At 40.6% G+C, this 25,213-nt stretch overlaps 1 protein-coding gene across 1 annotated transcript in view; it reads right to left on the bottom strand.

The window, feature by feature from the left end:
• The window catches only part of LOC308241425 (putative coiled-coil domain-containing protein 144C), a gene marked incomplete at both ends in the record, with an annotated part of 71,274 nt that overhangs the window by 15,628 nt on the left and 30,433 nt on the right, over window positions 1-25,213 (bottom strand). Inside the window, 6 exons of the mRNA XM_080654839.1 lie at window positions 6,264-7,190; window positions 8,629-8,766; window positions 9,300-9,477; window positions 16,907-17,067; window positions 17,163-17,336; window positions 18,033-18,058. Of these exons, the coding sequence (XP_080510965.1) occupies window positions 6,264-7,190; window positions 8,629-8,766; window positions 9,300-9,477; window positions 16,907-17,067; window positions 17,163-17,336; window positions 18,033-18,058 (1,604 nt within the window). The remainder of the gene's footprint in view (window positions 1-6,263; window positions 7,191-8,628; window positions 8,767-9,299; window positions 9,478-16,906; window positions 17,068-17,162; window positions 17,337-18,032; window positions 18,059-25,213) is intronic.

The raw sequence follows: 25,213 nt of genomic DNA, 5'->3' as shown, positions 1-25,213 counted from the left end.
AGGGTTTATCCCAGGAATGCAAGGATGGTTCAATATCTGCAAATCAATAAATGTGATACATCACATAAACAAATTGAGAGATAAAAATCACATAGTCATATCAATTGATGCAGAAAAAGCATTTGACAAAATCCAACACCCTTTCTTGATAAAACGCTCAACAAGGTGGGAATAGAAGGATCATACCTCAACATAATAAAAGCTATATATGATAAACCCACAGCTAACATCATACTCAATGGGCAAAAACTAAAACCATTTCCCCTAAGAACAGGAACAAGACAGGGATGCCCACTCTCACCACTCCTGTTTGACATAGTACTGGAAGTATTAGTCACTGCAATTAGACAAGAAGAAGAAATAAAAGGCATCCAAATTGGAAAAGAAGAAGTAAAGCTGTCCTTATTTGCAGATGACATGATATTGTACATAAAAAACCCGAAAGACTCTATCAAAAAACTAACAGACTTAATAAATGAATTCGGCAATGTAGCAGGATACAAAATTAACACCAAGAAATCTATGGCATTTCTATACACCAACAGTGAACTTACGGAAAGAGAGGCTTAAAAATCAATCCCATTTTCCATCGCACCAAAAAAATTAAGATACTTAGAATAAACCTAACCAAGGAGGTAAAAGACCTATATGCGGAAAACTACAGGACACTGAAAAAAGAGATAGAGGAAGATGTAAACAGATGGAAGAACATACCATGTTCATGGATTGGTAGAATGAACATCATTAAAATGTCCATAGTACCCAAAGCAATCTATAGATTCAACGCACTCCCCATTAAAATACCAACGGCGTATTTCACAGACCTAGAAAGAACTCTCCAAAAATTCATCTGGAATAAAAAAAGACCCCAAATAGCCACAGCAATCCTGAGAAAGAAGAATAAAGTAGGAGGGATCTCAATACCAGATTTCAAGCTGTATTACAAAGCCACTGTCCTCAAAACAGCCTGGTACTGGCACAAGAACAGACATATAGATCAATGGAACAGAATAGAGAATCCAGATATCGACCCAAACCAATATGCGCATTTAATATTTGACAAAGGAGGCATGAGCATACAATGGAGTCAAGACAGTCTCTTTAATAAATGGTGTTGTGAAAATTGGACAGATACATGCAAAAAAATGAAACTAGATCACCAACTTACACCATACACAAAAATAAACTCAAAATGGGTACAGGACTTAAATATAAGACGGGAAACCGTAAAAATACTGGAGGAATCCACAGGCAGCAAAATCTCAGACATATGCCAAAAGAACTTTTTCACTGATACTGCCCCTAGGGCAATGGAAGCCAAAGAGAAAATAAACAAATGGGACTACATCAAAATAAAAAGCTTTTTCACAGCAAAAGAAACCATCAACAAAACAACAAGAAACCCCACTGTATGGGAGAACATATTTGCAAATGTTATCACTGATAAAGGTTTAATCTCCAACATCTACAGGCAGCTTATACAACTTAATAAAAGGAGGATAAATGATCCAATAAAAAAATGGGCAACAGACCTAAATAGAAACTTTTCGAAAGAAGACAGAAGGAAGGCCAAGAGACACATGAAAACATGCTCAAAGTCACTAATTATCCGAGAGATGCAAATCAAAACGACAATGCGATACCATCTCACACCTGTCAGAATGGCTATCATCAACAAATCAACAAACGACAAGTGTTGGCGAGGATGCGGAGAAAAAGGAACCCTCGTGCACTGCTGGTGGGAATGCAGACTGGTGCAGCCACTGTGGAGAACAGTATGGAGTTTCCTCAAAAAACTGAAAATGGAACTCCCATTTGACCCAGTAATCCCACTCCTGGGAATATATCCTAAGAAACTAGAAACACCAATCAGAAAGGATATATGCACCCCTATGTTCATAGCAGCACAATTTACCATAGCTAAGATTTGGAAACAGCCTAAGTGCCCGTCAGCAGATGACTGGATCAGAAAACTATGGTACATCTACACAATGGAATACTATGCTGCCATAAAAAAGAAGGAATTACTACCATTTGTAGGCACCTGAATGGAATTAGAGAACATTATGCTAAGTGAAATAAGCCAGTCAATGAAAGAAAAATACCACATGATCTCACTCATTTGGGGATAATGAAAAACATTTATAAACTGATGAACAAAAAGATAGATACAGAGGCAGTAAAGCATCAAACAGACTGTCAAATTACAGCAGTAAGGTTAGGGAGAGGTGGGGGAAATAAGAGATCAACTGAAGGACTTATATGCATGTATATAAGAGTAACCAACAGATGCAAAACATTGGGGGGTGAGGCATGTATGGGAGTGGGGTGGGGGGGGGCAATGGTAAGATATGTACACATATAATACCTTAATAAAAAAAATAAAATAAAAAAGAAAGAAATAAAAAAATTTCTGGAACATTCCATTAAGAATTACTCTCTGATTATATCTGGCTACCTAATCATGATAATGGAAATATCCCTAAAAATATTAATTACTAGGAAAAAAAGCCTCTTGACTTCTATGAAAAATTATGCATAATTCTCAACTTTCCTAAGGGTAAAAAGCAAAAACATAAAATACAAATGACAGAATAATAGCCAGTGTTTAAGAAATAAATGAACTATAAAAATAATCCTATATAATAAAAACGTAATATGCTAAGTTTCTGACCATTCATTCAACCGTTCATTCCACCATTCATTTGACCATTCCACCATTGCTATGGTATGCACTGACCAGCAGGGAGCAGACGCTCCAACTGGTAGATTAGCTTGCTGCTGGAGCTCGTCAATCTGGACTGGGTGAGATGGGCCGGATATGCCCTGAAGCCCTCCTGCTGTCCCTCCCTGGCTGGCCAGCCCCCATCAGCCCTGATCACCAGCCAAGCCAAGGGACCCCACCGGTGCATGAATTCATTCACTGAGCCTCTATTACAATTATAATAAATTAAAAGAAAGCTGCCCATGAAAAGTAGTACCCTAAAACACTCAATATTATTTAACCATCTATTGATTAGATGATGACAGGTTAAATTTCATACATAGTTGACTTCTGCTTTGATCTAGTTTCTCCTTTAAGTCATTTGTCTTATATTGTAAAAGCATAGGATGACATGATTCCACCTCCAGTGAAGCCTCCATCATAGATATTTTTTGGGGGGTATCAGCCAGTTCTTGTTTAAGTTGTCTCACAATTGCCTAGTAAGATTTTTCTGTTATTGATTTTATAAATCACACTAGAGGCTCGGTGCACGAAATTCGTGCATGGAGGTGTGTGTCCCTCATCCCAGCCTGCACCCTCTCCAATCTAGGACCCCTCGAGGGATGTCCAACTGATATCCCCTGCAGGCCTGGTCACCCACAACTGCACTCCCTGCAGGCCTGATCATCCCCAACTGCCCTCCCTTGAAGGCCTGGTCCCCCCGAACTGCTCTCCCCTGCAGGCCTGGGTCCCCCCCACCTGCCCTTCCCTGTAGGCCCGGTCACCCCCAACTTCCCTCCTCTGCCAGCCTGGTCACCCCTAACTGCCCTCCCCTGCAGGCTTGATCACCCCCAACCGCCCTCCCTTGCAGGTCTGGTCCCTCCCAACTGCCCTCCCCTGCTAGCCATCTTGTGGCGGCCATCTTATGTCCACATGGGGGCAGCCATCTTTGACCACATGGGGGCAACCATCTTGTGTGTTGGAGTGATGGTCAATCTGCATATTACTCTTTTATTAGATAGGATAGAGGCCTAGTGCATGGGTGGGGGCCAGCTGGTTTGCCCTGAAGGGTGTCCCGGATCAGGGTGGGGGTTCTCTTGGGGTGTGGGGCGGCCTGGGCGAGGGGCCTGTGGTGGTTTGCAGTATGGCCACGCCCCCCGGAGACCCAAGTGGAGGCACTGGGATCTGGGATTTATTTATCTTCTATAATTGAAACTTTGTAGCCTTGAGCGGAGTGCAGTGCTGGCCAGGGTGGGCGGGAAGCTTGGCTTCCTCCATCGCTGGGGCCAACCCAAGCCTCCTGCTTGCTCCAGCTCCATGGCCGCCGCCATATTTGTTGTATTAATTTGCATATTTGCTCCTGATTGGCTGGTGGGCATGGCTTGTTGGCGTAGTGGAGGTACGGTCAATTTGCATGTTTCTCTTTTATTAGATAGGATTATTATTAAATGATGTTAATAATATATCACTTCACATAAGGATGGGGCAAAAGGTTTATGCTGTGAGGACAAGAAACACAAGAGTTTATTCTTGTATTGTTATTTACTAATTATTGTATTATTCTCCATACAAACAACTGAAAACCTACTTTTGCCCCACCCTGGATGTACTTGGTTAGAGTCACATATTATTAACATCCTGTATAATAAAGAGGTAATATGCAAATTGACCATCACACCCTCGCACAAGATGGCTGCCCCCATGTGGTCACAAGATGGATGCCACAAGATGGCTGGCAGGCGAGGGCAGTTGTGGGCGATCAGCCCAGCAGGGTAGGGCAGTTGGGGTGACCAGGCCAGCAGGGGAGGGAAGTAGGGGGTGACCAGGCCAGCAGGGCTGGCATGGGAGGTTAGTTGTGGGGGGGAGGCCTGCAGGGAAGGAAAGTTGTGAGGGACCAGGCCTGCAAGGGAGGGCAGTTGGGGACGATCAGGCCAGCAGGGGAGGGTAGTTGGGGGCAATCAGGCCGGCAGGGGAGCAGTTAGGCGTCGATCAGGCTGGCAGGAGAGTGGTTAGGGGGTAATCAGGCTGGCAGGCAGAAGCTGTTAGGGGCTATAAGGCAGGCAGGCAGGTGAGCGGTTGGGAGCCAGCAGTCCTGGATTGTGAGAGGGATATCTGACTGCTGGTTTAGGCTTGATGTCGGGATCAGGCCGAAACCGGCAGTCAGACATCCTTCAAGGGGTCCCAGATTGGAGAGGGTGCAGGCTGTGCTGAGGGACAACTGCCCCCGCACCGTGCACAAATTTCATGCACCGGGTCTCTAGTAATATATAACTGGGAAAATATCACTACCTACATCTATTTACCTTCTTTTCCTCATATGGACATGCTTCTGTTTGCTTAATCAAGTTAAAGACACAGAAAATGTGAGCCTCCTGCCTAATCAGTATTAGGTTCCTTAGACAGCTGACTCAGCCCCACTCTCTGTCTCCCCTCCCCCCATGAATCTCAAAGCTTTACTATCTATTGACATCTCAAAGAGAAATGGGTACATAGGTGGATTAAGTGGTAGTAAATTCAATATTATGGAAAATTTTCTATTTTTATTTATTTTTTAACCAGAGGCTTCAATTAACTTCAGAGTTTCTCACACATTCAATCCCCTGCTCAAATCCTCCCAATAGGTTCCTATCTTAGAAGAAATCTGAAGTCATTCCAATGGCCTTCAAGGTCCTAGGTAACCTGGCCTTGATCTCTCTCTCTGCTACACATAAACCCTGCCACCCCTCCCTAGTCTGAAATGGAGATCCAATAACAAATTAGTAAATCACAGAGAGCTACAATTCTCTCTATCTTGGACAAATTTATCTCCAAAAGATAGTAATTAGGCCTTGAAATGAGAAATATGAGCACATTATCTGTAAAAATATTCCAAGAAAATAGTCAATAGTACTATAAAGATTAAATCAAATAAAGATTTGCTAAAACTCATCACATTTGTCCCAAATTATAATGTAATGCCTTTAAAAGAATTGAGAGGTCATATGAATATATTACATGAGACTGAAGTATTTCCAAATTTAATTCAAATTGGTGTGAATAAAAATAACATTATACCAACTAATATGTATAAGAAGCCACTGAAGGAAAGGTATTATATGATCAGCATCTACACTTCAGTTCATCTGGAAAATATGAACTTAATGGTCAAGTTAATCCACTTAATTGAATCTTAATTTCAAAGTATACATTTTAGGTAGAGCATTTCCACATATCTGATTCCTAACGGTATTAAAATGTGGTGACAGAAATGTTAAAATTATTATTCTATCAGTATAAGACTAAATTATTAATATCAATCTACATCTACTAGTATGAACAATCTATAACTTAACCTCTTAAAGTTTCATGGGCAGCACAATGTCTTTACTCAAAATGAAACACCTCTCAGGTCCAATATTCATTTGATGGAAACAATGTCTGCTTTTAAGCTGATAGAGCAAACATTTATAATCTCTACATTTTTAATATTCAACTAGATTCAACATTAAGCCATCATCAAATACTACTCTGAATTTTCTCTTAGGAAATTTGAAAAATACGTATCTGTCTGGATACTTACATCTCTTTCTACATTATCATTTTCATATTGGTATAGTCTTTCTTTAGAATGATGCCATTCGTTGGTTAACTCATTAATTCTTTCATTCAGCATAAGAATGTGCTTTTCTCTTTTCGCTTTAAATATTTTCATCATATCCTGAAACTGATCTTGGATATTAATTACTGTCTTTTCTTCCCCGTCAGCTTTGTTGTGAGCCTGGTCCAGTTGCTGGTGAGGCAGCATATTTTCACTCTGTAGGTGAGACAGCTTCTCCTGTAAGGACTCCTGCTTTCCAATGTCTTTATCCACTTTACCTTGTTCCTCTTGATACACATGTTCAGTTTCCTCCTGTTGACACTGTTTTTGACTGAGGTCTCTTTCTAAAACCAATGTCCTTTCTTTGAGAGCATCTCTTGTGTGATGAAGCTCGATTTCTAAGCTATTGATTTTACTTTCAGCTTTAGAAAGTTGTTGAGAAAGCATCTCATTGTCATGTTTTAGGTTAGACATATCAAAATTCAATTTGTCCCATACACAAAACCATTCATCTCTGTCTCTCTGGAAAGCAAGTTGTAGGTCTCTTTTTGATGTCTGACAATGCTCGTGATCCTGTACAACAGTAGCCAGTCCAGACTGGTATGATTCAATTTCTGCTTCCAGACTTCCTCTGTTTTGTTGTTCATTCTCCAGTTTACAGGTTAGCCTTATACGCTCAGCTCCCAGAACTTCAAGCTGTGCATTATGTTGAAATACTATTTCTCTTATTGTCTTTTGAAGACAGTCATTCTTTTCTTTAACAATTGCAACGTCCTCAAAGTATTTTTTTCCCATTTCTTGGTTCTGATTTTTTACTGTGTGTATTTCCAGTCTTAGCTTGGCAATTTCATCCCACAACATGTGATTTTCATGCAATAGACTTTTTTCTTTGTCAGAACTCTCAGAAACCTAAGTAACACAAAGGAGACTTTTAGCTAAAACATTGAAATGACATGTCACGATAGCCTCTGAAACTAAAGAATAACCTATGTTTATAATTTGAAAAATGCAATAAGTAGGTATCCCTCTGGAAAAAAAATAGAGTTGGATCCAATTCTCTAACTTTGTACAAGCACAAATTCTCCAAAGTTCAAAAATTTAATATAAGATTATGAATTTTTAAGTGAAAAAAATCACAAGAGAATTATAAGAGTCTCAGAATTGGAAAGGGTGTTTCTGAATCACCACAAATCCAGAATGCATTAAGTAAATGATTAATTACTCTTTCTATACTTAAAAGTTGAGATTGCAGTCTGAACATACAGGTGCTCCACAGTAAGAGTATTAAACCTGCATATATCAGGATAAACGAAATTTCCTAAAATTCTTTCTTCCCCAAGATTAGGCAGTAGATATTCTATTTTTCTAATACATTCCTAGTCAGTTATAAAGACTACCTCCATGAACAATTGATAACCAAGCATTTTCCTAAGCACTTCTACATCCATCAATGAACTCATTCAGTTATCACAATCTGGAACAGAGGGATTAAAAAGAAAAGTAAGTTCAGGATTTTCCCCAGGTTTTCAGACTCCACAATTTGTGCTCTTGCACCAATCCATAGTTCTCCTCCAGTGTGCATATAGAAACACAAAAGCAGCCTATATTTCAAAAAAAACAAATGATAAATAGGATAAAATTTAGAGAGTCTTCTTAGAAAATCATGAGTTTTTTTGTTGCTGCAATAACTTTTATTTCCCGTTCATGATGTTTAAAGTAGTATTAAATATGAAATGGGGGGAGGGGGAAATACACTGAACTACTTTACTAGGAATAAGATACTTACCAATAAGTTGTCACTAAGTATATATTACAGCATGCCATTCTCTTCAGAAGTTCCTTGTATTAAAATGGGATACTACTTAGAAAAAATTACTTTTCTCAAAAGTAGAAGAATGACATCTAAAATATCATCTCTGAACTGGTTATACCCTCCTCCATTCCACCAGCGGAAGTGAAAACTAACCTCTCTATTAATATATCAAGGAAATAAAATCACTGCCCAAATTTGGAACATCTGTTGTTAGTAGCAATTCCTTTGAGATCATGGACAACATATTGATTCCTACGGAAAATATGAAAAGCCTCCCCTTAGGATGAGGCCATTGTGAATGTCACTACTTGACTGTGAGAGACAAATGGATTTGAATTAACAATATCCTTTTATCCAATGGATCCAAAATGTCACCCCTATCATGCACACAGACACACACACACACACACACACACACACACACACACACAGATATGCTTTCTAAAGCCTCTCTAGTTTCCATAGTATTAGTTTTTTAAATATATACACACCCACACATACTCACACACATTTGAAAATAACTAAATAAACTACCTCAGAATTCATGTTCTTATGAGCAGTATCTATCTTCTTTGGTTTGCAAAGGTGTTTGGTCAGAATTTCATCTTGTAATATTCTGGCGTTCTGTTCTTGAGAAAGTTGGCTCTGAGTGTAATTTCGCTCTTCTACAACCTAAGGACACATTTCATTTAGTTTTTGGTCTCATACCATTAAAAAATATAACTGAAGCTTAAGAGCAGTGCCTTAAAAAACTGTGAAAAGGATGTAGCCTGTTTAAGCACAAGGATCTTTCCTCTCCATGAAAATGTTAAATTTTAAGTGATAGCCACATTTGTCATAGAGCAAAAATACAGTATTCTGAAATAAAATTTCTTTATGAACATTTGACTAGTTCTATCACAGTGTCAAGGCAATTTAGCCTGTATGTTAACATTTTTAAGAGCTAAAATTAACATTTATATTCATGAATAAGCTCAATTTATTTTCCATTTCTTCATTTAGAAAACATACACAGAGTATCCATTAGATGCCAAGGATAGTAATACATTAATGATTTCAGTCGTAAGTGTCACAGTTCAGATTTTTAATGAGATGACATTTTTTTGATTTGTTTTAAACATAATAATATACATTAAAATTAAAGGGATATAAATATTGATGAAGTACTGTTAGAAATAAGAGATTTTTCCCAAAGATAAATTTACCTCATTCTCTCTTATAATCGCCAGTGTGATGTCTTGTGTTCTAATGGTGGTTTCAAGTTGTGGGTTCATATCAACTTCTTTAATAGACTGCTCTTCTTTCTTTCTTAACTGCACCCTATTTTTTTCACATAACAGATCAGCTTTTCGTCTTTTCTCTTTTTCTTCTCTTAAGGTAAATCTGCAGTTAAATATAACCAAAGCTGTGATCAACATAAGATAGCCTGTTAAATTTATACTAGAGGCCCAAAGCATGAAATTCTTGCAAGGGGCTTGGCCCTCGCAGCCCTGGCTTTGTCCAGAAGGTCATCTGGAAAGTCATTCTGCTGTTTGGTCTAATTAGCATATTAGCTTTTTATTATATAGGATAATGTCTTGTGTAAACCTCATGGTAACCACAAAGCCAAACCTCCAGCAGATTCACAGAAGATAAAGAGCAGGAATCAAACCACACTACAGAAAATCTTCAATTCACAAAGGAAGGCAGCAAGAGAGGAAGAATGCAACAATGAAACTACAAAAGAGCCAGAAAACACACAAGATAGCATTGTAAGTCATTACCTGTAAATAATTAGTTTGTAAATGGATTGAATTCTCCAGTCAAAAGGCATAGGATGACTTGGGGTAGTGAACACACAATGCAGTGGACAGAGAATGTCCTATAGAACGGTGCACCTGAAACCTGTATAATTTTGTGAACCAAAGTCACCTCAATAAATTCAATAAAGAAAAAAAGGCATAGAATGTCTTTGTGGATTACATTAAGACCCAAGTATATGCTGCCCACAAGAGACTCAATTCATTCATTTTCTTAAAACTTTTTAATCCTCACCCAAGGATATGCTCATTTGTTTTAGAAAGAGGGGAATGGAAAGAGAGACAGACACAGAAACATCAAGGTGAGGCAGCCAATGTATTGATTGGCTGCCTCCCATGCATATCCAGATCAGATATCAAACTTGACTGGGAATTGACCTATAAACTTTTGGTATAATGGATGGCCCTCCAACCAACCAAGCCACACAGACCAGGGCTCAATCCATTCTTAAACACACTTAAAGGCTCAACACTAAGAGATGGAAAGGGTATTCCTTGCAAGTGGAAATCAAATGGGAACAGTTGCAATTATACCTATATCAGAAAAAACAGAATTTAAGCCAAAAACTGTAACAAGAGACAAGGAAGGTCTTTTATAAGGGGGTTACTTCATGAAGAAGATATAACAGCTGTAAATATGTATGCACTCAACATTGGTTCCCCTAAAATATTAAACAAATACTAACAGAACTAAAGGTAGAAATAGACAATAATACCATAATAGTAGGGGGCATCAATACCCCACTTTCAGCAATAAATAGATCATCTAGACACAAAATCAACAAGGAAATGTTAAACTTGAACCAAACATTAGACCAAATGGACATAACAAACATTTATAGAACAATCATACATTTTTTATCACCACCTTAAAGAGATAGCTGCACTCCCATGTTCACTGCAAATTTATTCACAATAGCAAGATATATAAACTAAGTGTTCACCTATAGGTAAACAAATAAAGAGGATGTGGTATGTATGCATACATGTTTGTATGTATGTTTGTATGTATGTGTGTATTATATGTGTGAATGTGCATGTATATATGTATATATATAATATATGTGTGTATACACACAAATCTATGCACACACACACACACACACAGACATATATACAGAGGCATTTTCTGAGGCATGAGAAAGAAGGAAATCCTACCACTAGGGGCAGAAACAGAATAGTGGAGACTAATTATAGTTATAACAAATATTAATCATGCTCTATTAACCGTGATTGTTTTGTTTTGATTAATGACAGCATATTCTCATCTGGCTGGGAATTCCCCCCAACCAACCCCCTCAGACATGGGAGTTAACCTGGAAATGTGGTCTGTCCTCTTTAACTGCCTATTATCATGGAAAGATTAACAACCTCGTTGGTGAAACAATGGAATACCAGCCTGCATTGGAGTAATCTGTAACCATTATACACATTTTTATTCCTTTGGCCTACTTCCCTATGCCTGTAATATCCATTTTTATTGCTTTTGCATCATACCCATTCTTATTTTTTTAACCTACTACCCATGTAATCTTTGTCTTTCTACCCCATATAAGCTGGCTTTTGGTGTGGGGGGTGCAAAACAGATTTTCTTGGATGACCTGCTGCTCTCTCATATTGCCAGCATTATTGGAATAAATGTCATATATGTTCATACTAGAAACTTGCTTTGCCAGTCTGTCTCAAAACTAAGGCAGGCACTGTGTCCTGGGCTCATTATATCAGACGAGAGGTGCGGTGCACGAAATTTGTGCACTCGGTAAGGGGGTCCCTCAGCCCAGCCTGCACCCTCTCATAGTCCGGGAGCCCTCAGGGGATGTCCGAGAGATGGTGGGGAGCAGACCTAAGCTGGCAGTCGGACATCCTTAGCGCTGCCACGGAGGTAGGAGAGACTCCCGCCGCCACCACTGTGCTCAGCAACCATGAGCCCAGCTTCTGGCTGAGCGGCGCTCCCTTTGTGGGAGTGCACTAACCACCAGATGCTAATTGAGCGTCTGCCCCTGGTGGTCAGTGCATGTCATAGCCACCAGTCATTCCACTGTTCAGTTAATCTGCATATTTGCCTTTTATTATAGAGGATATGATTAAACCCTGTCTGAAGTACAGCATTGTGATTATAGTCAACAATACTGAATTATATACTTGAAAGCTGGTAAGGGAGTAGATCTAAAGGTTTTCACCACAAAGAAAAACTTGGTAACTATGTGATGTAATGGAAATGTGAACAAAGATTCCTGTGGTAATCATTTAACATAAAAGTGTATAAAATGAACAGATTTGTACGCCTTCAACATATACAATGTCAATTATATCTCAATAAAACTGAAAAAAATTAGAAATTGGAAAAAATAAATTACCCACGTATCATTTTATATATATACTAGAGGCCCGGTGCTCGAAATTTGTGCACGGGAGTGTGTGTCCCTCAACCCAGCCTGCACCCTCTCCAATCTGGGACCCCTCGAGGGATGTCCGAATGCCCGTTTAGTCAGACATCCCTCTCACAATCCAGGACAGCTGGCTCCCAACTGCTCGCCTGCCTGCCTTCCTGATTGCCCCTAACCGCTTCGGCCTGCCAGCCTGATCACCCCCTAACCACTCCCCTGCCAGCCTGATTGATGCCTAACTGCTCCCCTGCCAGCCTGTTTTCCCCTAACTGCCATCCCTTGCAGGCCTGGTCACGCCTAACTGCCCTCCCCTGCAGGCCTGGTCATCCCTAACTGCCCTCTCCTGCAGACCTTGTCCCCAACAACTGCTCTCCCCTGCAGGCCTGGGTCCCCCCACCACTGCCCTCCCCTGCAGGCGTGGTCCCCCCCAACTGCCCTCCCCTGCAGGCCTGGATCCCTCCCAACTGCCTTTCCCTGCAGGCCTGGTTGCCCCCATCTTCCCTCCTCTGCCAGCTTGGTCACCCCTAACTGCCCTCCCTTGCAGGCCTGGTCCCTCCCAACTGCCCTCCCCTGCTGGCCATCTTGTGAATGCCATCTTGTGTGTTGGAGTGATGGTCAATCTGCATATTACTTTTTTATTAGATAGGATAGAGGCCTGGTGCAGGGATGGGGGCCAGCTGGTTTGCCCTGAGGTGTGTTCCAGATCAGGGTGGGGGTTCCCTTGGGGCATGGGGCAGCCTGGGAGAGGGGCCTGTGGTGGTTTGCAGACAGGCCACGCCCCCTGGCGACTCCAGTGGAGGCCCTGGTATCTGGGGTTTATTTATCTTCTACAATTGAAACTTTGTAGCCTTAAGCGAGGCCTGGGCTGCTCAGGGTGTGCGGAAAGCTTGGCTTCCTCCATCGCCGTGGGCAACCCTAGCCTCCCGCTCTTTCCAGCTCCATAGCTGCTGCCATTTCTGTTTGGGTTTATGTATCTTCTATCATTGAAACTTTGTAGCCTTGAGTGGAGGCCTAGGCCAGCAAGGGCAGGCGGAATGCTTGGCTTCCTCCATTGCCGGGGAAACCCAAGCCTCCCTCCTGCTCTCTGTGGCCATAGCCATCTTGGTTGGGTTTATTTGCATATTCGCTCCTGATTGGCTGGTGGGTGTGGCTTGTGGGTATAGCAGAGTGACTGTTAATTTGCTTATTACTCTTTTATTAGATAGGATAGTTAGAAAATGGTGATAATCCAATTAGTTATGATTTTCTTTGAAAATTAAGTTATTTGGTAATTTTGTAGACTTTTAGGCTAGTATCTAATCCTATATAATAAAAGCCTAATATGGTAAGTGTCCGGTCATCCAGAGACTGGTCGACTGCTCAACCAATTAAAGCGTAATATGCCAATGATATGCTTAGGATGCTCAACCACTTGCTATGATGTGCACTGACCACCAGGGGGCAGGGAAGAACAAAGGAAGGCCCCAGCTGACAGCTGGAAAGCAGGCCTTGGCTAGCAGCCAGAAGGTCCCCATTGGCCCTGATCGCTGGCCAGGCATAGGGACCCTACCTGTGCACAAATTTCAGCACTGAGCCTCTAGTTAGGTAATAAAAGTCATAAGAAATATGATCAAGGACTGAATCCCAGGATAGCTGAATGTGTAAAAGGTGGGAGATGAGGAGAAACCAAACAGACTAAGAAGGACAGACTAGGAAGGGCAAGGGGGAAACCAGGTGTGTTTTCACCCCCTGAAAATTGAAAGTCCTGAAAGCCGAATGAAAAAAAGAATTTTCCATTGGATCAAATATTGCTATAGGTTATGTAAGACCAGGTCTAAAACATTATGTCTAGATTTATTAGAGGAAAACAAGTACTAACCTGAGAAAAACAATTTTGGAGAAGAAGTGGGACTAAAAATTATGAGAGTGGGTTCAAGAGTGCATGGAAGGAAATTAGAATCAGTGAGTATAGACAGTTCTTTTCAGGACTTTGTAGCTAAATGGCACGGCCTTGGATGATCTCATCTGCTTTGTAGCTGTAGCTTTAAATCCTTCCATAATGACTATGATGCATTTTTTAATACCTAAAACTTTTTTAATTACATACCTATGGCACTATATGGTTTTAAACATGCCAGACTAGGTATTAAAAAATAAATTCACAAAATTATACAACTAAAAGATCCCATGAACTGTTTCTAGATCTATAAGATTACATAACCTGATTGTGATGTTTCTCATGCTTATAATGATGACAGAGTATTTCTTGCTAGATGAAAATCATCCAACCCTAGAGTATGTCACTCTACTCAAATGTACAAAGTACACTATAATTAGTCATATTAAAATTGTTGTAACAGAAATAAAGAGGGGAACATGCAGGTAATATTCTTACTTTATAAATTGAATTTTTGTCAATTGTGTACTATAAAGTCCCTGCTGAAAAATTGTGTGTGGTGCATACTGAAATGCATTCTCCTTAAAAAGGGAGGATAAAGGCATGCATGCAGAGTACCTTTCAAAATGAAGATTCACTACATTAGGAGCAACTTGGTTTATAATGCAAGGTCAACAAACGAATGTCTGCAGGCCAAATCCAGCCCAGAGCCTGTTTTTGCAAATAAAGATTTATTGGAACACAGCCTTTACCTAGTGTCTATGACAGATTTCAGAGACCCGATGGTTCACAGAGCCTACAATACTGATTCTCTGGCACTTTAGAGAAAAGGTCTGTCAGCCCCTCATCTAGCAGATTAATCCCTTGATGTGCTTTAATAGCTTTTACTCAATATACTGAAATCTTATATAATAAAAGGCTAATATGCAAATTCTTGAAAGGCTAAACGACCAGTGACTATGACATGCACTGACCACCAGGGGGCAGACGCTCAATGCAGGAGCTTCCCCCTGGTGGTCAGTGTGCTCCCACAGGGAGAGTGCCACTCAGCCAGAAGCCATGCTCACGGCTGGTGAGCACAGTGGCGGTGGCAGGAATCTCTCCTGCCTCTGCTCCAGGGCTAAGGATGTCTGACTGATGGCTTAGGCCTGCTCCCCGTGGGCACAGACAAGGCTGAGAAATCCCACCCCCCACCCCCCGAGTGCACTATTTTCATGCACCAGGCCTCTACTTTGTAGATAAGATATGGAACAAATTGCCTTGTGAAATCCCTGGGCTTTCAGATTAATTTGAGGGTCCAATATTTGAGCACTCAAGTATTAGGAACAAAACACAAAAAACTAGTAACTAGCAATTTAGATGGAAACAAAGTAGAGTGATGGTGTTGCATATGACTTCCTTTTATACCTGAGCAGATATTAAAAGTACTAGAGGCCCAGTGCACGAAATTCGTGCACAGGTAGGGGGAGGGTCGCCCTCAGCCCAGCCTGCACCCTCTCCAATCCGGGACCCCTCGGGGGATGTCTGACTACCAGTTTAGGACCGATCCTGGAGATTGGGCCTAAACCGGCAGTTGGATATCCCTCTCACAATCCTGGAATGCTGGCTTCTAACTGCTCACCTGCCTGCCTGCCAGATCGCCCCTAACTGTCCCCCCTGCTGGCCTGATTGCCCCTCACTGCCTCTGTGTGCCAGCCTGATTGCCCCTAACTGCCCTCTGCTGCTGGCCAGGTTGCTCCTAACTGCCCCCTGCCGCCATCCTGGTCACCCCTTATTGTCCCCCTGCCAGCCTGGTAGCCCCCAACTGCCCTTCTCTGCTGGCCTGGTCACCCCTAACTGTTCCCCCCCCCCCCCCCGCTGCTGGCCTGCTTGTCCCATGTAGCCTGCTTGTTCAGTCATTTGGTCATCCCTCACTAACCCCCCTGCCAGCCTGGTCGTAGGCAGCCATCTTGTGAGGGAGTGGTGGTCAATTTGCATATTACCTCTTCATTGTATAGGATTCTCACAAAATTTGCTTAAGACATGACATTAAACCCAATGCTTTAAATACATTTCAAAGTGAAACAGTCAATATACTGTAGACCAGAACTACCCTCATTTTTTCCAGTGGCTGCATAGTACATTATTTTATGGGTATAATAATATATTTCCTTACAGGTAGGTATTTATACTACCTCCAATTTTTTGGTATGCAATAAATGTCCTTAGCATACATGCATATATTTGTAACATTTCTATAAATATCCTTAATGCGTATGTGTATGTTATATATCTTTAACATCTATGCCATATTATATATATAATACATATAATGACCTACTGTATGTTTCATATACATAATAATATATAATTAATGTCCTTAGAATGTGTATGTTTGTGTTTATACAAGTCATGTTTTCCTGTAGGATCTAGCTCTGGAAGTGAAACTATTGGGATAAAAGAATGACATAATTGAAATTTTGAAACAAGCCTTTCAAAAAAAGATGTGCCAATTTCATCTACCAAGAGTGCATGAGAATGCCTTTTCCTCCCACATGCCAATTCTGGTTTTTATTTTTTTTAATAAAATAATTACCATTATTAGTTCAAAAATGGTATCTCATTGTTGATTTGCATTTTTCTGATTACCATGCAAGGTTCACTCTCTCTAGTAAAAATATAAAATTAGTTCATCAGGAATGTTAGCTCAAATTGGAATTTGTTTTATAAGAAAAGAATAATCACCTACTGTTAAGTACTGACAGGCTTACCTGTCAGAATCTTCATCCTCCATAATAGAAACCTGCTGCTTATCGGTTTGTTCACTGTTGCTCTGCTGACTCAGTCCAACACTGTCACTGTCATCAGCACCATCACACATGGTTCCTGATGCTTCCCTTTTACTGCTTTTCTGCTCCTTTTTTTCTTCAACCTTTGATGACAGATCGATATTAGGGATATTGTTGTTATCTCACTCATTAAAAAGACTGTGTTTTCATTCATTCTATCATTTGGCTTTGTTATTACCTTATTCATGAAAATGACAGTGTTTTCATTAATTTCATCACTTGGCTGCTGGTTATCAGTGTGTTCACTGTTGCTCTGCTGACTCAGTCCAACACTGTCACTGTCATCAGCACCCTCACACATGGTTCCTGATGCTTCCCTTTTACTGCTTTTCTGCTCCTTTTTTTCTTCAGCCTTTGACGAAAGTTTGATATTAAGGATATTGTTGTTATCTCATTCATTGAAAGTCTGTGTTTTCATTAATTTTATCATTTTGATCTTAGTTTAGTTGCTATGACTTGAATCAATAAAATATTTTGTGTGATTAATTTTTATCATTAAAATTGTTGTAAATTCTGCTTCATTTCTTTTTCAATAAAGAAGCAAAAATTTTCAAGATTTCTCAAAGGGCTTTCTTAATTTTGTGTTCCTATTCGTATCACATCATCTCAAAATGCACCTTCAAACTCAGTTTTCTCACCCCAAATACCTGCAGCAATCCCAAGAAAGAAGCACAAAGCTGGAGGGATCACAATAACAGATATCAAGCTGTATTACAAAGCCACTGTTCTCAATACTGCCTGGTACTGGCACAAGAACAGACATATAGACCAATGCAACAGAATAGAGAACCCAGAATCGACCGAAGCCATTATGTTCAATTAATATTTGGCAAAGGAGGCAGGAGCATACAATGGAGTAAAGGCAGTCTCTTCAATAAATGGTGTTGGGAAAACTGGACAGATACATGCTAGACCACCAAATTATAACATACACAAAAATAAACTCAAAATGAATAAAGGACTTAAACATGTGACGGGAAACCATAAAAATCTTAGAGGAATCCACAGGCAGCAAAATATCAGGCATATGTCATAGCAATATCTTTACCGATACAACTCTTAGAAGAATGGAAACTAAGGAGAAAATAAACAAATGGGACTACATCAAAATAAAAAGCTTCTGCACAGCAGAAGAAACCATTAACAAGACAACATGAGAGCCCACTGCATGGGAGAACATATTGGCAAATGTTATCTCCGATAAGGGTTTAATCTCCAAAGTTTATAGGGAACTCATAGAACTTAACAAAAGGAAAATAAACAATCCAATAAAAAACTGGGCAAAGGACCTAAATAGATACTTTTCAAAAGTGGACCTATAGAAGGCCAAGAGACATGAAAACATGCTTAAAGAGAGATGCAAATCAAAATGACAATGAGGTACCATCTCACACCTGTCAGAATGGTTACCATCAACAAATCAACAAATGACAAGTGCTGGTGAGGATGCGGAGAAAAAGAAATCCTCTTGCACTACTCGTGGGAATGCAGACTGGTGCAGCCACTGTGGAGAACAGTATGAAGTTTCCTCAAAAAGTTAAAAATGGAACTCGCATTTGACTCAGTAATCCCACTTCTCGGAATATATCCCAAGAAATCAGAAACACCAGTCAGAAAGGATATGTAGGGCCTAGCTGGTTTAGTTCAGTGGATAGAGCCGTGGTTGGCAAATTGTGGCTTGTGAGCCACATGCAGCTCTTTGGCCCCTTGAGTGTGGATCTTCCACAAAATACCACGGCCTGGGTGAGTCTATTTTGAAGAAGTCGCGTTAGAAGAAGTTTAAGTTTAAAAAATTTGGCTCTCAAAAGAAATTTCAATCGTTGTACTGTTGATATTTGGCTCTGTTGATTAATGCGTTTGCCAACCACTGGGATAGAGCGTCAGCCTTTCAACCAAAGGGTCCCAGGTTTGATTCCTGTCAAGGGCACGTACCTCAATTGCAGGCTCCTCCCAGGTCCTGGCACTGGTCATGGCTTGTGCAGGAGGCAACCAATGGATGTGTTTCTCTCACATTGATGTTTTTCTCTTTCTTTCCCTCTCTCTTCCACTCTCCCAAAAAATCAATGGAAAAGTATCCTCAGGTGGAAAAAAGAAAGGATATATGCACCCCTATGTTCATAGCAGCACAATTTACAATAGTTAAGATTGGGAAACAGCCTAAGTGCCCAGCAGCAGATGAGTAGATTAAAAAACTGTGGTACAACTACACAATGGAATCCTGTGTAATAATGAGCTAATATGCTAATTAGACCAAAGAGCAGAATGACTGTCTGAACAATCTCGTGGATGAAATTGGGGCTGCGAAGGCCAGCCGAGGCAGCCAGGGCTGCGAGGGCCAAGCCCCTTGCAGGAATTTCATGCATTGGGCCTCTAGTACTATCTATCTATATATATAAAAGCCTAAGTGACAGACCATCCGTCCGACCAACTGGCTGGTACATATGAAGTGCACTGGCAATCCTATTTAATAAAGAGCTAATATGAAAATGCTCATCATGTCCTAACGCCATCACGCCATAATGGCTCAGACACTCAACACTTGGGAGAGAGGAATGGGGACCAGCCAGGCACAAGTGAGCTCGTGGAGGAAAGGGGACCAACCAGGCTGTGGCCCGGGAGAAGGACAAGCTACCTGCCCCACAGTCACAGGTGCCAGCGCCATTGGCTGCGGCCCAGGCAAAGCCGCCTGCCCATGGTCCACTGTGGCTGTGGCCGGCCTGGGTGAAGAAGGCCTTGGTCCTAGGTGGCTATGGCCGGCCAGAGGGAGGGAAGCCCGGGTCCCGGGTGCCTGCGAACAGCCGGAGGAAGAAATCCTGGGTCCCAGGTATGGGTGAGGCAGAAGCAGTTAGGGGCGATCAGGCCAGCAGGAGAGCAGTTAGGGGCGATCAGGCAGGCAGGCAGGTGAGCAGTTAGAATCCAGCTGTCCTGGATTGCGAGAGGCAGTTGGACATCCGATTGGAGAGGGTGCAGGCCGGGCTGAGGGACCCCACCACCGTGCATGGATTTTGTGCACCGGGCCTCTAGTATATCTATAAAAGCCTAAGCGACCAAACCATTGGTCGCTATGATGCGCACTGACCACCAGAGGTTGACGCTTAATGCAGGTGCTGCCCCCTGGTGGTCAGTACGCTTCCACAACCAACCTCCCATGGTCCCTCCCCCCCTCGGCTGGCCAACCTCCTGTGACCACCTCCAGTGACCCCGATTGACCCCCATCGCTAGCTGGCCAACCTCCGCAGTCCCTCCCCACAGCCAGCCCCAATTGTCCCAATTGGGACTGGGCGAGATGGCTCCGATTGGCCGGATAGGCTGAGGGACCCCACTCATGCATGAATTCATGCACCAGGCCTCTAGTGCTGCTATAAAAAAGAAGGAACTTTTACCATTTGCAACAGCATAGATGGACCTGGAGAGCATTATGCTAAGCAAAATAAGGCAGTCAGAGAAAGATAAATATCACATGATCTCACTCATTTGTGGATTATAATGAACAACATAAACTAATGAACAAAATAGATCCAGAGACAAAGAAACACCAAACAGACTGTCCAACCTCAGAGGGAAGGCAGGGGAGGTTGGGGGAAGGGTAAGATAGCAACCAAAGGACTTACATGCATGCATATAAGCATAACCCATGGACACAGACAGTAGGGGGGTGAGGGCATGTGCTGAGGGGCTTGGGAGTGGCCCAGTAGAAGTCAATGGGAAGGGGGGGAAGGAGACATACGTAATACTTTAAACAATAAAAAATTTAAATTAAAAAAACTCAGTTTTCTCCTTTAGAGACAAATAGTGAATTTATTGCAAATAGTTTATGTGACCTATATGTTTATCTAACAGAGACAAAGAAATAAAAAGACAAAACTTGCAAAATTTGCCCCTTTTGTCTTTCTCACCTGGGTCTTACATTATCCACCAGATTTAGAGTACATGACATAGTGCATCAGTAACAAATAGGAAGATTTCCTCTTTCTGCGTGACGCTATTCCTTCCCCCATTGCCCTTTAAAACTAATTTTACTTTAAGATCTTTGAGGGTATCAAAAAAGTGGTGGTATTCGTAAAACATATGAACAAAAGTTTACCACAACACTAGAGCAGTGAAACCAATAAATTGTTAGTTAATGTACAATTCTGGAAAATGAGTAATGCTTCCCTAATGTCACATACAATCACTATAAAATCTTACAGCTAGAGGATATACAAGTAGTTATCTACTTACTTTAGCCCCATATTTACTGATAATGGAAATAAAACCAAGGTTTAATGATCTGTCCAAAGTTCTTAAAGGTGCAATACTTAGCATTTTATGTCACCAAAACAAAGGATATAATTCCATAATGCTGAATCAGATAAACAAACATAAAATCTCATCAAATTATTCAGGTAAATTAAGTATAACTTTTGAAAAATAATTTAATGCCTTTGTGTAATGAGAGGGCTCATCCACTTTTTCTTATAAGGAGCATAATATCTCAATCTTTTTCCAACTCAGTTTTCTCCTTTAGAGACAAATATTGAGTTTATTGCAAATAATTTATGTGACCTATCTATATATACAAAAGCCTAAGTGACCGAATGACCAAATGACAGAACAACCAGTCAACCAGTCACTATGATGCACACTGACCACCAGGGGGCAGACTCTCACGGCAGGAGCAGACCCCTGGTGGTCAGTGCACTCCCATAGCCAACCTGCCATGGCCGGCCAACCTCACATGGTCCCTTCCCCCAGCCAGCCAACCTCGCACGGCCCATCCCCTGACGGCCAACCTCCCATGTCCCTTCCCAGCCCTGATCATGCACTGGTGGGGTCCTTCGGCCTGACCTGTGCCCTTTCACAATCTGGAGCCCTTTGGGGGATGTTGGAGAGACAGTTTCAGCCTGATCCTGCAGGCCAGGCCAAGGGACCCCACTGGTGCACAAATTCGTGCACTGGGCCTCTAGTATAATAATAACATACATGTCAAAATGATAATTGGTCAAAGTGGGAATAGAGGGATCATACCACAGCATAATAAAAGCCTTTTATGGCAAATCTACAGCCAACATCATACTCAATGGGCAAAAACTAAAACCATTTCCCCTAAGAACAGGAACAAGACAGGGATGCCTGCTTTCACCACTCCTGTTCAACATAGTACTGGAAGTTCTAGCCACAGTGATCAGACAAGAAAAAATAAAAGGCATCCAAATTGGATAAGAAGAAGTAAAGCTGTCATTATTCGCAGATGACATGACACTGTACATAGAAAACCCTAAAGACTCCATCAAAAAATTATTAGACTTAATAAATAAATTTTCAATTTAGCAGGATACAAAATTAATGCCAAGAAATCTATGGCATTTTTATACACCAATATTGAACTTTCAGAAAGAGAATTTAAAAAAGAATCCCATTTACCATTGCACCAAAAAAATTAAGATACCTAGGAATAAACTTAACTAAGGATGTAAAAGACCTGTACTCAGAAAACTACAGGACACTGAAAAAAGCAATAGAGGAAGACATAAACAGATGGAAAAACATACCATGTTCATGGATTGATAGAATCAACATCATTAAAATGTCCATACTACCCAAAGCAATCTATAGATTCAATGCACTCTCCATTAAAATACCAATGGCATATTTCACAGACCTAGAATGAACTCTCCAAAATTTCATCTGGAATAAAAAAAGAACCGAATAGCTGCAGCAATCCTAAGAAAGAAGAACAAAGTAGGTGGGATCTCAATACCAGATTTCAAGCTGTATTACAAGGCCACGGTTCTCAAAACTGCCTGCTACTGGCACAAGAACAGACATATAGATCAATGGAATAGAATAGAGAATCCAGATATCGACCCAAATCACTACACTCAATTAATATTTGACAAAGGAGGCATGAACATACAATGGAGTCAAGACAGTCTCTTCAATAAATGGTGTTGGTTGCCAAAACAGGTTTGGCTCAGTGGATAGAGCGTCAGCCTGTGGACTGAAAGGTCCCAGGTTCGATTCCGGTCAAGGGCATGTAACTTGGTTGCGGGCACATCCCCAGTAGGAGGTGTGCAAGAGGCAGCTGATCGATGTTTCTCTCTCATTGATGTTTCTGACTATCTATCCCTCTTCCTTCCTCTCTGTAAAAAATCAATAAAATATATTTTAAAAAAATAAATAAATGGTGTTGGGAAAATTGGACAGATACATGCAAAAATATGAAATTAGACCACCAACTTACACCATACACAAAAATAAACTCAAAATGAATAAAGGACTTAAACGTAAGACGCGAAGCCATAAAAATACTAGAGGAATCCACAGGCAGCAAAATCTCAGACATATGATGAAGCAACTTCTTTACTGACACTGCTCCTAGGGCAATGGAAACTAAAGAGAAAATAAACAAATGGGACTACATCAAAATAAAAAGCTTCCGCACAGCAAAAGAAACCATCAACAAAACAACAAGAAAGCCCAGTGCATGGGAGAACATATTAGCCAATGTTATCTCCAATAAGGGTTTAATCTCCAACATCTACAGGGAACACATATAACTTAACAAAAGGAAAATAAACCATCCAATCAAAAAATGGGCAACAGACTTAAATAGATACTTTTCAAAAGAGGACATAAAGAAGGCCAAGAGACATATGAAAACATGCTCAAACTCACTAATCATCCGAGAGATGCAAATCAAAACAACCATCTCACCCGTCAGAATGGCTATCATCAACAAATCAACAAATGATAGGTGATGGCGAGGATGCAGAGAAAAAGGAACCCTCATGCACTGCTGGTGGGAATGCAGACTGGTGCAGCCACTGTGGAGAACAGTATGGAGTTTCCTGAAAAAACTAAAAATGGAACTCCCGTTTGACCCAGTGATCCCACTTCTAGGAATCCAAGAAACTAGAAACACCAATCAGAAAGGATATATGCACCCCTATGTTCATAGCAGCACAATTTACAATAGCTAAGATTTGGAAACAGCCTAAGTGCCCATCAGCAGATGAGTGGATTAAAAAATTGTGGTACATATACTAGCACACAATGGAATACTACGCTGCTGTAAAAAGGAAAGAACTCCTACCATTTGCAACAGCATGGATGGAGCTGGAGAGCATTATGCTAAGTGAAATAAGTCAGACAGAGAAAGATAAATATCACATGATCTCACTCATTTATGGAATATAATGAACAACATAAACTGATGAACAAAACAGATCCAAAGACAGAGAAGCATTGATCAGATGCTCAAACCTCAGAGGGAAGGCATGGGAGGGTGGGGGTAAGGTGGAGAGGACTTGTATGCATACATATAAGCCTAACCAATGGACACAGATACCAGGGGGATGAGGGCATGAGTGGTGGTGGTGGGGAGGGGGGGTAATGCAGAAATAAGGACATATATGTAATACCTTAATCAATAAAGAAATAAAAATAAATAGAAATTTAAAAATGATAATTGCTATGCTTTTATTTTTGGAAGGTATTCTATGTTTTTATATTTTTTAATCTTTCCATGACAGTTCGTATTCAACATTATTTGTATTAGTTTTAGTTGTTCAGCAAAGTGGTTAGACAATCAGATACTTTACAAAGTGATCTCCCTGATATTTCAATACTCATCTGACAGCATTCATACTTATTACAATATGATTGACTATATTCTCTATCCTGTACTTTTCATCCCTGTGACTATTTTGTAACTACCAATTTGTACTTGTTGATCTCTTTACTTTTGACCCAGTCTACCGACTTCTTTCCCTCTGGCATCCATCAGTCAGATCTCTGTTATATATGAGTCTGTTTTAAATTTCTTAGCTCATCTATTTTATGCTTTACATTCCACATATACTAGTAAGTGGTATCAGATGGAACTTATCTTTCTCTGTCTGACTTATTTCACTTATTATAATACCTTCTAGGTCCATCCATGCTGTCACAAATGGTAAGGTTTCATGTATTTTTTATGGCAGTATACTTTATTAAACATAATGTAAAGTTTGACTCAACAAACACATCTGAGAGTGGTGATAAAAATATATACATGAAAGTATATATGTTTGTTATTAAAATATCTCAATAATATTCCAATGAGTAGGTACAATGCAGATGGGTACTTCAAATTCGGAGGGACTGCATTGTAAAGTATATGATTAACCACTATGCTGTACATGTGAAACTAATACAAAATAATATTGGATATAAATCATAATTAAAAAGTAAAATAAAATAAAAATA

The sequence above is a fragment of the Plecotus auritus genome, assembly GCF_963455305.1.
Source record: "Plecotus auritus genome assembly, chromosome: 1".
In the NCBI taxonomy this organism is placed as follows: Eukaryota; Metazoa; Chordata; class Mammalia; order Chiroptera; family Vespertilionidae; genus Plecotus; species Plecotus auritus.
The sequence above is the reverse complement of the archived record's forward strand: the minus strand, read 5'-3'. Positions and strand labels throughout refer to the sequence as shown.